The 16531-nt window shown below is 41.8% G+C and overlaps 1 protein-coding gene across 1 annotated transcript in view; it reads left to right on the plus strand.

The window, feature by feature from the left end:
• The window catches only part of LOC115480979 (solute carrier family 22 member 6-B-like), a 28250-nt gene that overhangs the window by 10854 nt on the left and 865 nt on the right, over positions 1–16531 (plus strand). Inside the window, exons 6-9 of the mRNA XM_030219964.1 lie at positions 173–285; positions 394–635; positions 1015–1123; positions 13547–13746. Coding sequence (XP_030075824.1) covers positions 173–285; positions 394–635; positions 1015–1123; positions 13547–13746 — 664 coding nt within the window. The remainder of the gene's footprint in view (positions 1–172; positions 286–393; positions 636–1014; positions 1124–13546; positions 13747–16531) is intronic.

Genomic DNA, 16531 nt, shown 5'->3' on the forward strand with positions numbered 1-16531 from the left:
CAAATAAAAATTGAAGAGTGTTTTAATATTCCTTGTTTGTGCAATGTACCTTCAGGCTTGGCCCCTTTCAGCATCCTGCTATATCTTCCATTTTAGAGGCTACTGTTCTTGTGGTCAGTCTCTGCGCTTCATTTTTTTTTACAGTTCATCACCTTTTCTATTTTCCTGTCAGATGCTAAAAGAAAACATACCAATGAACTCATCAAAAGTGTCATCCTATTCATTTCTGGATCTGTTCCGCACCCCAGGCATGCGAAGGATTTCCTGCTGCTTGATGTTAGTTTGGTAAGTTATTGTATTTGCACACTGCGATGGAGTTTTACTCAGTAATCCTATCACTGATCTCACACAGTGCAATGGCCAGTTAATGATGCATTTCCCTTTCACATTCAGCTTTTCCACGTATTTTGCCTTCTTTGCTCTGGCATTGGACCTCACCACGTTTGGCTTCAGTATTTTCTTGGTTCAACTCATCTTTGGTGCCATCGACATTCCTGGGAAGTTGATCTGCACCCTGACCATGGGTCTGTTTGGTCGTCGGATAACTCAGGCTGTCTCCCTCATTCTCTCAGGACTGTTGATAATTGGTGGAATATTTGTGCCAAAAGGTGTGTGGTCAAATTTAAAGCACAAAGGTAACAAGACAGGAAGAAACAACAACAGAAGCCATGAAACAGTCCTGCTGATATTCTGACTGCATAGGTTGGTCATGTTGTTTCACATTCACTCAACTCCTGTGACAGAAAATGGGTCTAAGAGTTCTGGACTTGATTTCACATCCTCCCCCCACCAATCAAGCACATCTTTAGCTTACCCTTCCAGTGTCACTCTGGAGCAACTGAGGAAAACATACAGTACAAGCCAGAAGTCATAGACTGTGGGGGCTGGGGATAGTGTCTCACAGCTACACAGTGGATTTGATTGCTAGAGGCACTGGTTAAAGTATTATGAGGTCTCTCCCTACTCCTGAGTTATGTCATTAACACTTAACAGCTATATATTCTCTCCATTTAGGGATCCCGGCACTCCACACGACCATGGCTATATTGGCAAAAGGCTGTCTATCAGGTGCCATGGCTTGTATGCTGCAGTTCTCTGGAGAGCTGTACCCAACAGTAGTGAGGTAGGTTCCACAGCTCAGATACGCTTCCCTTGCCTTTCTTTAAAAAGCAAAATAGACAATTTTTTGCCCATAAAATCTGCTCTGAAAATGACTATTGAATCATTTTGCTTTTCTATTCTGCATTAAGATCCTTAGCAAACTGGATCAAAAGGGTTCTGTACTGGCACTTGTTGGATCAGGTAGAGGATGCAGAGGAAACTGTCTGTCTAAGCCAACTGGGTTTCCATATAGGCACCGGAACTCAACTAATCTTAGTTTATCAGTTAGTGGCATGTGAATGCAGACAATTAAACTGTGTTAAATGACATATCAGATTGGCAGTATATAAGGTTGTATACATAAATAAATAAAAATCAATGGAGAAACTTCATTTTGATGTTACTTAACCTATCCACTGCGTTTTACTCTAAATCAAGGTATTGTGCCACAGGGTTGGGGGGGGGGGGGGTTGTTTTAAATTGGAAGTAATCATTTCTTACAAACGGGGTCCAGAGAGTCTTATGGAAGGGCAAAAATTCCTCTCTCTTATCTCTGAATTAAGGAGCACTAAAGGAGTTTGTATTATCATCACTACTTCTCAGTATCTATTTAGCCCTTGTGACAGCAGTAATTCAGAGATCTGAGATAAAATGTCAGTCAATTTCCAGTTGATATCTATTGTAGGTGCTGGCCATGCTTTAGCAATGTCCAATTGCTCGCACACAGTGACATCTTGGCTGGAATACCTTAAATATTACCTTAATTTGGCTAATTCTGCTCTGCTGTGGATTAACAGACAGAAAAAAGAAATTAGTGGAGTAACTAATAAAAGTCCACACAACACCAAACACAGAAGACCCATTCCAAACAATCCAAGTAGGCTACATCAACGCCAGATCCGCTGTAAATAAAACAGCAATACTAACAGACTGGATCATGTCAGAAAACCTTGACCTACTCTTCATCAACGAAACCTGGATCCATGACCAAAAGGACCCTATAATCCTAGACCTGTGCCCTCCAGGATACAAAATCACACACTGGATCAGAAAGGAAAAGAGAGGTGGAGACTTAGCACTAATCTATCGATCCCACTTTACCACCGAAACCACTGCCAAGTGTATAACACCTCAGCTTGAAATTGCCTCAATCAGAATTCACAACAAAACCCTACGCGATCATTTGAACTGACACTTCATAAATAACTTTCCCAAATACACTACTTATCACAAATTAACTCCACCCTTATTACAACTGTCTCTGAAAAAAAAAAACCCTCATTATCACAGGAATCCCCAGTCTTCTACTCACCAGCTAAGGATTACTGCTCTAATAATAAGGATCTCAGCTAGCATATCCATAGGCTGCTATTCTCACTATATATCACACCTGTTCACACCCATTTCAACCAATCAGGATGACTTTTATTCTCTGTAATAATTGTGGTGCTTTAGTTTCAAGACCAATTATCTGGAGACTTAAGGCTTGTCCTATCTGTCTGCAGCTCACTAGATTAAAACATGAGCTCAGTAAAGTAAAACAGGAACTAGATGCACTTAAAGCAGCATCTAGGACTGCACAATATCATACTGCACAGAATCATACCAAATTATCACCACTACCACAAAGGATAAAACCACCTATGAATAGATGGATCACGGTAGGTTCAGACAGACTTCGTTATGTGACAAGAAAGCATCTGACCTCACAAGTGTTGCACCTACAAAATTCTTTTACTCCATTACAGCACTGTGATGTTCTTGAAAACAGAACGGAAGCCAAAGAAAAAACAATAAGAGTGGAACAAAAAGATATGAAGGTACCCAAAGAGAAAAGAAACCCCCAAATCACTAATGTTGAAACACATACCAGGAAATGTAGATGGAAAGCGATGACCACAAATGCTCGCAGTCTAAGCAATAAAGTTCATGACCTTCAGGCCCTGATGTTGGAGGCAGACTTGGATGTTGTTGCAATCACGGAGACGTGGCTCAATGGTTCCCATGAATGGGATGCAAACATACCAGGCTATAATCTATTTAGGAAGGATAGAGAGGGTCGTAAAGGTGGAGGAGTAGCTCTGTATGTGAGGAATGATATCACGGCGACTGAAATGACAGGGACCTGGGGAAAGGAAGAAGCAATATGGATCACCTTAAAAAGAGAGGATAGAACCTCTGTCCACGTGGGTGTTGTCTACGGACCCCCAACACAATTAGAGGAACTAGATAAAGATCTGATCGCAGATATTCAAAAATTAGGAAAGAAAAAAGAGGTTCTGTTGCTGGGAGATTTCAATCTGCCGGATGTAGATTGGAATGTTCCGTCTGCGAAATCGGAAAAAAGTAGAGAGATAGTGGATGCTTTACAAAGTGCTCTGCTCAGACAAATGGTGACGGAACCCACGAGAGAGGGAGCGACGCTGGATCTAGTGCTCACAAATGGGGATAGTGTATCAAATGTCCGAGTGGGTGCCCACCTGGGCTGCAGTGACCATCAAACAGTTTGGTTCGATATGACAGCTGAAGTGGAGGGCGGCCACTCAAAGTCTTAGATTTCAAGCATGCTGATTTTAGTAAAATGGGGGAATACCTGAGGAAGGAGCTGATGGGCTGGGAGAACGAACAAGAAGTGGAAGGACGTCCAAGCTGAAAGAAGCTATAAATAGAGCCACAAGCATTTATGTAAGGAGAGTAAATAAAAGCAAGAGAAAAAGGAAACCGATATGGTTCTCCAAGCAAGTGGCCGAGAAAATAAAGGCTAAAGAGCTGGCGTTCCTGAAATACACCAAAACTCAAGAAGCCAAACACAGAGAGGAATAACGGAGGAAACTGAAAGAAGCCAAGAGAGAGATACGTCTGGTGAAAGCGCAAGTGGAAGAAAAAATGGCTAGAAATGTAAGGAGGGGGTGACAAAAATGTCTTCTGGTATATTAGTGAAAGGAGGAAGACAAATAAGGGAATTGTGAGACTGAAAGACACTACGAACCGCTATGTAGATAATGATGAAGAAAAAGCAAATTTGGAGAAGGACCGCGATGGACTGGCAAAAGTGCAAATGAAAATGGAGTAGATATAGCACCGTTCACGGAAGAGAGTGTGTATAAACAACTTGAAAAACTAAAGATGGACTAAGCCGTGGGACCGGACGGGATCCACCCCAGGATATTAAAGGAGCTCAGAGAGGTTCTGGCGGGTCCTCTTAAAGATTTGTTTAATAAATCATTGGAAACGGGAGAGGTTCCGTGGGATTGGAGAACGGCGGATGTGGTCCTTCTTCACAAAAGTGGTGATAGGGAAGAAGCTGGAAACTACAGGCCAGTAAGCCTCACTTCGATTATTGGAAAAGTATTGGAAGCGATGCTGAAGGAAAGGATAGTGAATTTCCTGGAAGCCAATAAGTTGCAAGATCCGAGACAACATGGCTTTACCAAAGGGAAATCGTGCCAAACGAATCTCATTGAATTCTTTGACTGGGTGATTGGAGAATTAAATCAGGGATATGATATAGACGTAATCTACCTAGATTTCAGCAAGGCTTTTGACACGGTTCCCCACAGGAGGCTCTTGAACAAACTGGACGGGCTGAAGATAGAACCCGAAGTGGTGAACTGGATTAGGAACTGGTTGACGGACAGACGCCAGAGGGTGGTGGTAAATGGAATTCGCTCGGAGGAGGGAAAGGTGAGTAGTGGAGTGCCTCAGGGATCGGTGCTGAGACCGATTCTGTTCAATATATTTGTGAGTGACATTGCTGAGGGGTTAGAAGGTAAAGTTTGCCTTTTTGCGGATGATACTAAGATTTGCAACAGAGTGGACACCCGGGAGGGAGTGGAAAACATGAAAAAGGATCTGCAGAAGCTAGAAGAATGGTCTAAGGTTTGGCAATTAAAATTCAATGCGAAGAAATGCAAAGTGATGCACTTAAGGAGTAGAAATCCACGGGAGACGTATGTGTTAGGCGGGGAGAGTCTGATAGGTACTGACGGGGAGAGGGATCTTGGGGTGATAGTATCTGAGGATCTGAAGGCGACGAAACAGTGTGACAAGGCGGTGGCCGTAAGTAGAAGGTTGCTAGGCTGTATAGAGAGGGGAGTGACCAGCAAAAGAAAAGAGGTTTTAATGCCCCTGTATAAGTCGTTGGTGAGGCCCCACCTGGAGTACTGTGTTCAGTTCTGGAGGCCGTATCTTGCTAAGGATGTAAAAGAAATGGAAGCGGTGTAAAGAAAAGCTACGAGAATGGTATGGGATTTGCGTTACATGACGTATGAAGAGAGACTTGCTGACCTGAACAAGTATACCCTGGAGGAAAGGAGAAACGGGTGATATGATACAGACGTTCAAATATCTGAAAGGTATTAATCCGCAAACGAACCATTTCCGGAGATGGGAAGGCGGTAGAACTAGAGGGCACGATACAAGATTGAAGGGGGGCAGACTCAAGAAAAATGTCAGGAAGTATTTTTTCACGGAGAGAGTGGTGGATGCTTGGAATGCTCTCCCGCGGGAGGTGGTGGAAATGAAAACGGTAACGGAATTCAAACATGCATGGGATAAACATAAAGAAATCCTGTTCTGAGGGAATGGATCCTCAGAAGCTTAGCTGAGATTAGGTGGCAGAGCCGGTGGTGGGAGGCGGGGCTGGTGGTTGGGAGGCGAGGATATTGCTGGGTAGACTTATACGGTCTGTGCCAGAGCCGGTGGTTGGGAGGCAGGGATAGTGCTGGGCAGACTTATACGGTCTGTGCCCTGAAAATGACAGATACAAATCAAGGTAAGGTATACACAAAAAGTAGCACATATGAGTGTATCTTGTTGGGCAGACTGGATGGACCATGCAGGTCTTTTTCTGCCATCATCTATTATGTTACTATCCTGCTTATTTTTGAAAGAGAAAAACGCCTATAGTGCGAACTAAATTGTTGTGTTTCCTGTTGTAGTCCATGCGGTAGTGGCCATTTTTGTAAGCCAGTTTTAGTTCCCTTTTCTGTGTTATCCACGTTACAGAACTTAGTTCTTACCTTGAATGTGGCTGAAAGAGGGCATTGTACAGCATTCTGCCAGCTCTGACCTACTGCTAATCTCAGTACCAGGGAGACTCGTTGCCAGTGGGGCACAACCTCTGATCTGCAGTTAACTGTGAGTAAATGCGGTTATTCCAATAAAGGACATTTTCGGAGAGATTAGTCTTCAGGTGTCAACTGGTGTGCCAATGTTATACAGCAGCAACAAGTCCTAGAGGCCTGCGCGTATGTAGGTCCCTGCAGCACTTTTAGTGGGTACCGCAGTGTACTTCAGCCAGGTGGCCCCAGGCCCATCCCCCCCTACCTGTAACACTTGTGCTGGTAAATGGGAGGCCTCCAAAACCCACTGTACCCACATGTAGGTGCCCCCTTCACCCCTAAGAGCTATGGTAGTGTTGTACATTTGTAGGTAGTGGGTTTTGGGGGAGGGGGGTTGGGAGCTCAGCACCCGTGGTAAGGGAGCTATGCATGTGGGAGCTTTTTCTGAAGTCTACCGCACTGACCTAGGGTGCCCAGTTGGTGTCCTGGCATATCAGGGGGCCAGTGTACTACGAATCCTGGCCCCTCCCACGACCAAATGGCTCGGATTAGGACGTTTTGTGAGCTGGGCGTTTTTAGTTTCCATTCTCGCTAAAAAAAACAAACACCCAGCTCAAAAACGTCCATTTTTTCGAAAATACGGTTCGGCCCGCCCCTTCATGGACCCGTTCTCAGAGATAAATGCCCATGGAGATAGGCGTTTCCGTTCGATTATGCCCCTCCACGTTTTACAGACCTCCAGGCAATTGGAACGAAAGCCAGACTAACTTCATGGACTTCATTTCAAACACATGTGTAACCCACTGCAATATACTGGTACTAGGAGACATCAACCTTCACTTAGAAGACCCAAACTCTATCAACACACGAGAATGTAAGGAATTCCTCCACTCATGTGATCTCAAATGGCCACAAATGCAAACTACCCACATCAAAGGGCACACACTCGATCTCGTCTCATATGAACTTTCAACAGACCAGAACATAATAACAACAGATATTAAATGGACAGAAACACCCTGGATCGATCACTACAAACTAAACTTATCCCTACATTGGCGGAAAAAGGTTCATACAGAATACAAGAACACACATCCTACAACACAAGAGGTCACGTAGACATGAAAACATTCTGGCAACTGATATACAATAATGAATGGACAGCACAAACAGACTCTGTACACTACCTCATAGAATGGGATAAAAGATGCAAAAGCATACTAGATGAAATTGCACCCTTACGAACTTCATGTAAGCATAACTCAATACCATGGTTCAACGATGAACTAAGAAAGCTAAAAACACAATCCAGGAAACTTGAACGAGCATGGAGAAAAACTAAAGAAGAACATATACTCAACACATGGAAACAAACACAAAGAAAATACAAATACGCAATAAGACAATCCAAAAGATCATACTATAAAACTAAAATAGGGACAGATTACAAAGACACGAAGAAATTATACCAACTCGTGAGCAAACTCCTAGACACCAACTTGGTCACTACAACCAATACAGACATCCCATCCGCAGATAAACTTGCTAAGTATTTAAATGAAAAAATTGTAAACCTGCGCAACACGCTAGCTCATGACAACACTGACATCGAAAACTTCCTTAATGAGCTGGACCCAACCATTGGAGAATACCTGGCTGACCGAACCTGGTCAAACTTCACCCTCCTAACTGTCAAAACAGTTACCCAGGCGAACAGCAGGTTCTCCAGCACTCACTATAAACTAGATACCTGTCCCAGCTACCTAATAAAATCTGCCCCTGACTGCTTCATAGCAGACCTCACATCCCACCTAAATTACATGCTTCAGCAAGGTCTCTTCCCTAAGGAAAATGGCAACATCCTACTCACCCCAATACCAAAAGATACCAAGAAAAAAAACAAATGAAATCACTAACTACCGTCCAGTAGCATCTATCGCGTTGGTAGTCAAACTGATGGAAAGCATGGTAACCAAACAACTTACAGACTATATAAACAAATTCTCAATATTACACAAATCGCAGTCAGGTGTTCGCCCCCTCCACAGCACTGAAACAGTACTAATCACTCTCCTAGCCAAATTCAAGCAGGAAATAGCAATGGGCAAAAAAATCCTTCTCCTCCAATTTGACATGCCTAGTGCATTTGGCATGGTAAACCACAATATATTAATAAGATTACTAGACAAGTTCGGGATTGGTGGAAACATAATTAGCTGGATCAAGGGTTTCCTAACCACAAGAACATATCAAGTAAAATCAAACTCAAACATATCATCACCCTGGAAAGCAGATTGTGGAGTACCACGAGGATCACCACTATCACCGATCCTCTTCAACCTAATGATGACCCCACTAGCCAAGTCCCTATCCAACCAAGGCCTCAACCCTTTCATCTTCACAGACGATGTCACAATATGCATCCCATACAAAACTAAACTGACAGAAATCACCAACGAAATCAAGCTCAGCTTGAACATCATGGACTCATGGGCAAATTCATTTCAACTAAAACTCAATAAAGAAAAAACACACGGTCTCATCCTCTCATCCCAACACAGCGTGGACAACCCCACAAATATCGACACCCCAGATTACACCCTCCCAATCTCAGACAGCCTGAAAATCCTCGGTGTTACATTGGACCGCAACTTAACACTAGAGAGTCAAGTGACATCCACAACAAAGAAAATGTTCCACTCAATGTGGAAACTCAAACGCGTGAAACAATTCTTCCCAAGGGAAATATTTCGCAACCTGATACAATCAATGGTACTAAGCCACATAGACTACTGCAATGGAATTTATGCGGGATGCAAAGAACAAACCTTTAAAAAACTTCAGACCGCTCAAAACACGGCAGCTAGGCTTATATTTGGTAAAACGCGATTTGAAAGCACAAAACCCCTCCGCGAAAAACTACACTGGCTCCCAATCAAAGAATGCATTGCTTTCAAAATCTGCACCCTGGTCCACAAAATTATCTGCGGTGAAGCCCCGGGATACATGACAGACTTGATCGACTTACCAACTAGGAACACATCCGAATCAGCACGAACCTATCTAAATCTGCACTACCCGAGCTGCAAAGGTCTTAAATACAAATCAATTTACGCATCCAGTTTCTCCTACTTAAGCACACAACTGTGGAACGCACTACCAAAAGCCTTGAAAACGACGTACGACCAACTAAACTTCTGTAAAACACTAAAACCCAACCTGTTTAAAAAGGCATACCATACTGATCCAACTTAAATGCTTGATCTCCGCAACACAACAAACTAAAGAACGTAATGGACATGACACAACTCTTCCGCTGTACGATTCCCTAATGTGGCTATGCCACATGAACTTTATCTTACCACAACATCGCTGTGTATTTGTTTACACCGGAGTCTGCAAACGCCTCTCCGGTACTATGTAAGCCACATTGAGCCTACAAATAGGTTGGAAAATGTGGGATACAAATGTAACAAACAAACAAACAAACAAACAAATAAATAAATAAATGTTAGGGATTTATCTAATGCCCAAAGAAAGAGTCACTAGTTCAAGTATCCCCGGATTCCCCACTATCAGTGAAATAGCAGGTATTGTATGAGTGGTTAGAAAACTAGAGCTGTACCAAATAGCATATTTTACTATTTGGCCAAATATAAATAATGAAAAATATTATTTGGTTGAATATGAATACCGAATGCTAATAGTGGGCATTGAGTCTTAATATAACAATTAATAAAAGAAGCAATGTGAAATCAGAGATCAAGGTATTTATTTTAGTAGATTTAGCACAGTAGAGCCCTGGATTATTCAGATTCAAATTTAAATCACTATTTGGCCAGATACGAATAATGTATTCAGGGCTGTATCGAATCGAATATGGTACAGCCCTAGAGAAAACAACTTTTGTAAGTCTGATATATTTTACTTTTTCAAGAATTTAATCCAAGACTTTAGACAGATACTCAAAAGCAGCACCTTCACTCTATGTAAGCCACATTGAGCCTGCAAATAGGTGGGAAAATGTGGGATACAAATAGTAACATATATGGAGGGGCATAATCGAACGCGAACGCCCATCTCCATGGGCGTCTATCTCCAAGAACGGGTACATGAAGGGGCGGGGCAAACTGTATTTTGGAAAAAAATGGGTGTCCATCTTTTTTCCGATACTACGGTTTGTGCCAGCCAAATGCATCGGATTTGTGCGGATTTGAGCTGGGCAGTATAGTTTTTCAGCGATAATGGAAACCGAAGGCGCCCAGCTCAAAAATGACCAAATCCAAGGCATTGGGTCGTGGGAGGGGCCAGGATTTGTAGTGCACTGGTGCCCCTCACATGCCAGGACACCAACCGGGCACCCTAGGGGACACTTGTAACAATTAAAAAACTAAAGTTAACTACCTCTGAAGTCCATAGCTCCCTTCCCTTGGGTGTTGAGCCCACCAAATCCCCCCCCCCCCAAAGCCCACTCCCCACAACTCTACACCATTACCATAGCACTTATGGCTGAAGGGGGGCACCTAGATGTGGGTACAGTGGGTTTTGGGGGCGGTTTGGAGGGCTTCCATTTACCAGCACAAGTGTAACAGGTAGGGGGGGGATGGGCCTGGGTCCACCTGGCTGAAGTCCACTGCGGTACCCATATGAGTCTACATTTACCAATTTTGGCTGAGATTATAATTTGACTCCTGAGGCAGTTGCTTTGGCACTGAAATGCAGTTCTGCTTTGAGTCAATTTTTGCCAATAAACCACTTGTTTTGGAACTACATTAGTCTACCCCTTTTTCTTTTTTGTTGTTATTTATCAAATTGTACCATTACATCTTCCAGGTTTACAGAGATTTGTTTCAGTGGTATCTCCCTCACATCTTCCTCGGTAAAGACCAAAGCAAAGAATTCATGTAGTCTCTCCGCTATGGCCTTGTCTTCCCTGACTGCCCCTTCAGATGAAATAAGTCTTTTAGCACACCTGAATGGTGCACCATAAAAATGTGTTAATTTGAGTAATGCATGGATATAGCCTGTATATGGGTGAATTTGCATGCAGGAAAAACCATGCTTTTGTACTTTACTGATCTCTTTTTATAGCCCAATGAAGTGAGGTAACATTGTCATATACATTTACTTCTGTGGGATGTAGATGGAAGATAAAAACACAAGAGCCAGTCACAGACCTAAGCTCTCCAAACTGGGGACCCACAGATCCAGAAGAACCAAGTCCATGACCCTATTTACACAAAGTTATTCAAAGTAGTTAAATCGCAAGAGGAGTCTGAAAAATTACAAGAGGACCTTACAAGACTGGGACACTGAGCATCTGAATGACAGGTGACATTTAATGTGAGCAAGTGCAACGTGATGCATGTGGGAAAGAGGAACCCGAACTATAGCTACGTGATGCAAGGTTCCACATTAGGAGTCACCAACCAGCAAAGGGATCTAAGTGTCATTGTTGATGATACATTGAAACCATCTACTCAGTGTGCAGCGGGGGCTAAGAAAGCAAATAAAATTAGGAAAGGAACTGAAAACAAACATGAGGTTGTTATAATGCCTTTGTATCACTCCATGGTGCGACTGCACCTCAAATACTGTGTGCAATTCTGGTCACTGCATCTCAAAAAAGATGTAGTGGAATAGAAAAGGTACAGAGTAGGGTGACAAAAATGAGAAAAGGTGGCTGAGGAGAGATATGATAGGGTTCTATAAAATAATGAGTGGAGTGGAATGGGTAGACATAAATCGCTTGTTTACTCTTTCCAAAAATACTAGGATTAGAGGGCACACAATGAAGCTACAAAGTAGTACATTTAAAACAAATCGGAGAAAATATTTCTTCACTCAACATGTAATTAAACTCTGGAATTCATTGCCAGAGAATGTGGTAAAAGTAGTTAGCTTAGTGGGGTTTAAAAACTTCCTAAAAGAAAAGTCCATAAGCCATTATTAGATGGACTTGGGGAAAATCCACTGCTTATTTCTAGGATAAGCAGCATAAAATGTACTGTTTTGGGGATCTTGCTAGGAACTTGTAACCTGGATTGGCCACTGTTGGAAACAGGATGCTGAGCTCGATGGCTCTTCGGTCTGTCCCAGTATGGTAACGCTTATGTTCTTAAGGTTGTTAACTTTATTACAGTGTTTATTGCACCTTTTTGTATTAAGGCATATTTTTGACTCGGTACATTTGTGATCCATTAGTTTACTATATCAGGAGCTGCTTTTTACTGTGTTAATAGCGTATGCTGTACTTCACTCACTTTTTTAAACTACTGTCAATACATCATTCAGTGTATCAGGACCACTCTGGTCAGACTTAAACATTTGCAGTTTTTGTAATATATAGCTATAAAAGTGGCAAAAGGTGTATTGTCATTTTCAAATTCTTTCTCTGGTCTCTAGATAACGTCACACCCTTCCCCAAGCAATTTCTGATTTGCTTTGTCCTTATGTATCATCGAGAACATTTTCACAGGAAGCACTGCTAGAAATTCCTTTTCATCCCATTGCAAAATTAACAATAACCAGTCAACTGTGGTTAGCATCAGAATTGTACCAATTACTTAGCACAGTATTTCTTAAGAAAATTAGGACCTGTCTCCTTGCATGGATTTCCACATAATTAGAGCTTGTGTGGGCTGAATCCTTTAGATTTGAATTATGTGTTCAGTTTTTCATTTGACCTTATTGATATGTTCTATAAATTGGGGGAGAGCATTTATCAATATTGGCTACCATTAAGATGTATTATTTTATTGTTAACCCCAGTAACTAGATCTCCTTGCATAAAATGGAACCTGTGCTAAAATAAGACATGTATTTTACCACCAACTCATGCTAACGGTAGCCCCTTGGTTTAGGTTTTAATTTTAACCTGCTTTGAGTTTTTTTTAAGTTAAAAGTGAAGAATCAAAATTAGGTGCAACTAAATACAAGTATACTCATACATACGATAGTGATCAATGGAGTGAAGCATGGTCAGTGCAGTCATGTGGAGGAGTGGCCTAGTGGTTAGGGTGGTGGACTTTGGTCCTGAGGAACTGAGTTTGATTCCCTACACAGGCAGCTCCTTGTGACTCTGGGCAAGTCACTTAACCCTCCATTGCCTGCCGCATTGAGCCTGCCATGAATGGGAAACCGCGGGGTACAAATGTAACAAAAAAAAAAAAAACTGCCATCAGGGCAAAAGACACATTCTGAGTTTTCTGTTCCATTGCTTTTCTGCAGTAAACTAAGTATGTAATGAGACACAATTTGAAAAGCTGGCGTTTAACTAGTAAACTAGGACTAACTGCCAGCTGGTCTGATAGTTTATGGTTTTCTTCCTCCTCCTTTCCTCAAAGTCTTCTGAAGTAATGTTTTCTGATCTCTGCTTGCAGGCAGCGCGGACTGGGCCTCTCCTTTATGTCTGCCTATTTTGGTTCTATGCTGGCTCCTGCTGTCTACTTGCTGGGGGACATTGTATCTTTCCTGCCTTACCTGATCTATGGTGTGGCGTCCATGGTAGCCGGGGTGGCTGCCTGCTTTCTGTTGGAGACGCGTCAAGCCCTACTGCCTGACACCATTGAGGAGGTGGAAAGTAGGTTCAGCCCAACCTGGATTTTCCACTGACCTTGCACTGAGTTTATCAGGTTGGAGTCCAGCAGAGCCTCTACATCCCATAGACTGACTTTTTTCCTGATGACCGGCTGGATCCCTTTCTCCAAAACAGGAGTCATCAGCCCATCCCAGCAGCTGAATAGGTCCCCGCATACAGTCTACTCATGGTATTTTTTTAAATAAATCTTTTTTTTATTGAAAACCCTGTAAACAGATCACACAATAAAGAATAACAGCACAGAAAGAAAAAGTGGGTGTGTGCATAATTCCAAACGCAAACAATGCATTATGTTTTAGATTGTATTGGATGTATCAGATTCCATAGGTCACGCTTCCAAGCTATTTACTTGGGTAAATAGATATTAGCTGGGCAGATCAGCTGAAAATACACAATGGGCTCTAGGGGATCCTTTTACTAAGGTGTACTGAAAAATGGCTTGCGGTAGTGCAGGCGCAGGTTTTGGGCACGTGTAGAATCATTTTTCAGCGCATCTGTAAAAAATGCCCTTTTAAAGTTTTTGTCAAAAATGGACATGCGGCAAAATCAAAATTGCTGTGCGTCCATTTTGGACCTGCAACCTTACCGCCAGCCATTGACCTAGCGGTAAAGTCTCAAACGGTAACCGGGCGATAATGACCTATGCACACCAAATGCCACTTGGTGCGTGTCCGATACGCGCATCCAAGAATAAAAATTATTTTTTGGCTGTGTGTATCGGACGTGTCTCAAAAATGAAATCACCGCAGGAGCCACACGGTAGCTGAGCGGTAACTCCATTTTGGGGGAGGAGTGACATTTTACAAATAGTTAAGTGTCAGATTTTTAAAAAACTGCATGTCCAAGGAGAGCAAATTTAGGAGCCATTCTCTAAAACTCAAAATTTTTGGATTTTTGGAGGTGGTTTTACATTTATGCCATCTTTATTCAGGGCTGTTATACAATGCAAGTTCTGTATCTGTAACTTGAAGAAGACATGTCCATGAAATTAACAACACAATAAAGCTCTTATCATATTTGAGCCTTCTCTATATTTCCCTAATACCTTCCTTTTTTCCCCTTCTTCCCACCACATTCCTTTCTTCTCCACATACCACATCTGGCTCATACTACCAGGGTACTTATCAATGCACTCCGCAACCACATTGTCAAGGACCACAATAAATGGTTCCTGGGTTTTAAGGAGGTTTTCAGTACTGTTTTCTTAGCATTCTTCAAGGATATCCTCACCATCCTTAAAAGCTCATGCAACTGGTTGCTCCATAAAGTAAGATCCAGTTGCCTGTCATTTGAAACACATTAAGCATGGTTGTTTTCTCAATTGTCAACTGTTCAGGAGTGCCGTTCGAGAGAGAGAGAGAGAGAGAGTGCTGTAACCATGAGTAATTGTGTTTTGTCTTAAGTTTTGCTTCAGTAAGTTATGTCATGCCATTTCCTGTTAATCAAATCGAGAGCCAAGCTTGCATTGCATTATAAGCAGATTTGTGTTATAGCGAATCGGGTTATAACGAGGTTGAGCTGTATTTCAGATGCCATGATAAGAAACACATATAATGTTCACAGTCAGGTCACAGTATGCACTATATCAGAGGCATTATGATAGTCTTTGTTTTATTTTCTATTCCTTTCCTAATAATTTCGATCATTATGTTTGCTTTTTTGCCTACCACTGCATACTGAGCAGAAGATTTCAATGTATTGATCGTGGTGACACCTAAATCCTTTCCCTTGGTGGTGACTCCTAATGTGGAACCTAGTATCATGTGGCTATAATTGGTTATTCTTCTCCAATATGCATCACTTTGCATTTGTCCACATTAAATTTCATCCGCCATTTGGATGCTCGGTCTTCCAGCATCCCAAAGACTTCCTGCAATTTTTCATGGTCCTCATGCGATTTTAACAATTGGGAATAGTTTTGTGTCATCTGCAAATTTGATCACCTCGCTCATTGTTCCCATTTCAAAATTATTTATAACTGATTTAAATAGCAGTGGTCCCAGTACAGATCCTTGTGGCACTCCACTATTCACCTTCCTCCATTGATAGAAATAGCAATTTAACTCTGCCCTGTGCTTTCTATCTTTTATCACAGATTACACATTTACCACTTTTAATATGTCCAAACTTAGTGTCCTGTTTCACAGTCCATACATCCGAATGACTTAAAAGATCTTATAAATTGGTGCTCCTGGAATACGCTATTAAGCAATCTGTCTGCGAGAACACTTCATGAACTGATAAAGTTTTCCAATGGGTCATGATGATCTTAGCAATGCTCGAAGATAAATGAGTATATTTCAACACACAAGATATAACTCAACTTTGAGAGTCATGCTTAACATTGCTTGCTAAAAGTTGTTCCCGATAATTAAAAAATGCACGTTTATATGACTGACAATTTTTTTAGGATATCCTCTCTCTAATAATTTATTTTGCAACTGCACAGAAGCCTCTTTATATTTCTCAGAGGAATCACAAATGCGACGATATCTCAAAAATAGTGTAAACGGAAGACTGATTTTGACATCATGAGGATGCACACTGCCATACACAACAAGCAAAGTATTTCTGTCCATAGGTTTTGAAAAAATAGTAGTCTCTACATGAGAATCTTTCTTCATAACTTTCACATCTAAAAAGCATATCTCTGTGTTATGTATAGAGTATTGAAAGCTGATCGTAGAATGAATTTTATTCAACTCTTCAAGAAATTGCAAAAACATCAATTTAGAACCCAGCCATATTACAAAGATATCATCTATAA

The sequence above is a fragment of the Microcaecilia unicolor genome, chromosome 11 (assembly GCF_901765095.1).
Source record: "Microcaecilia unicolor chromosome 11, aMicUni1.1, whole genome shotgun sequence".
Classification (NCBI taxonomy): Eukaryota; Metazoa; Chordata; class Amphibia; order Gymnophiona; family Siphonopidae; genus Microcaecilia; species Microcaecilia unicolor.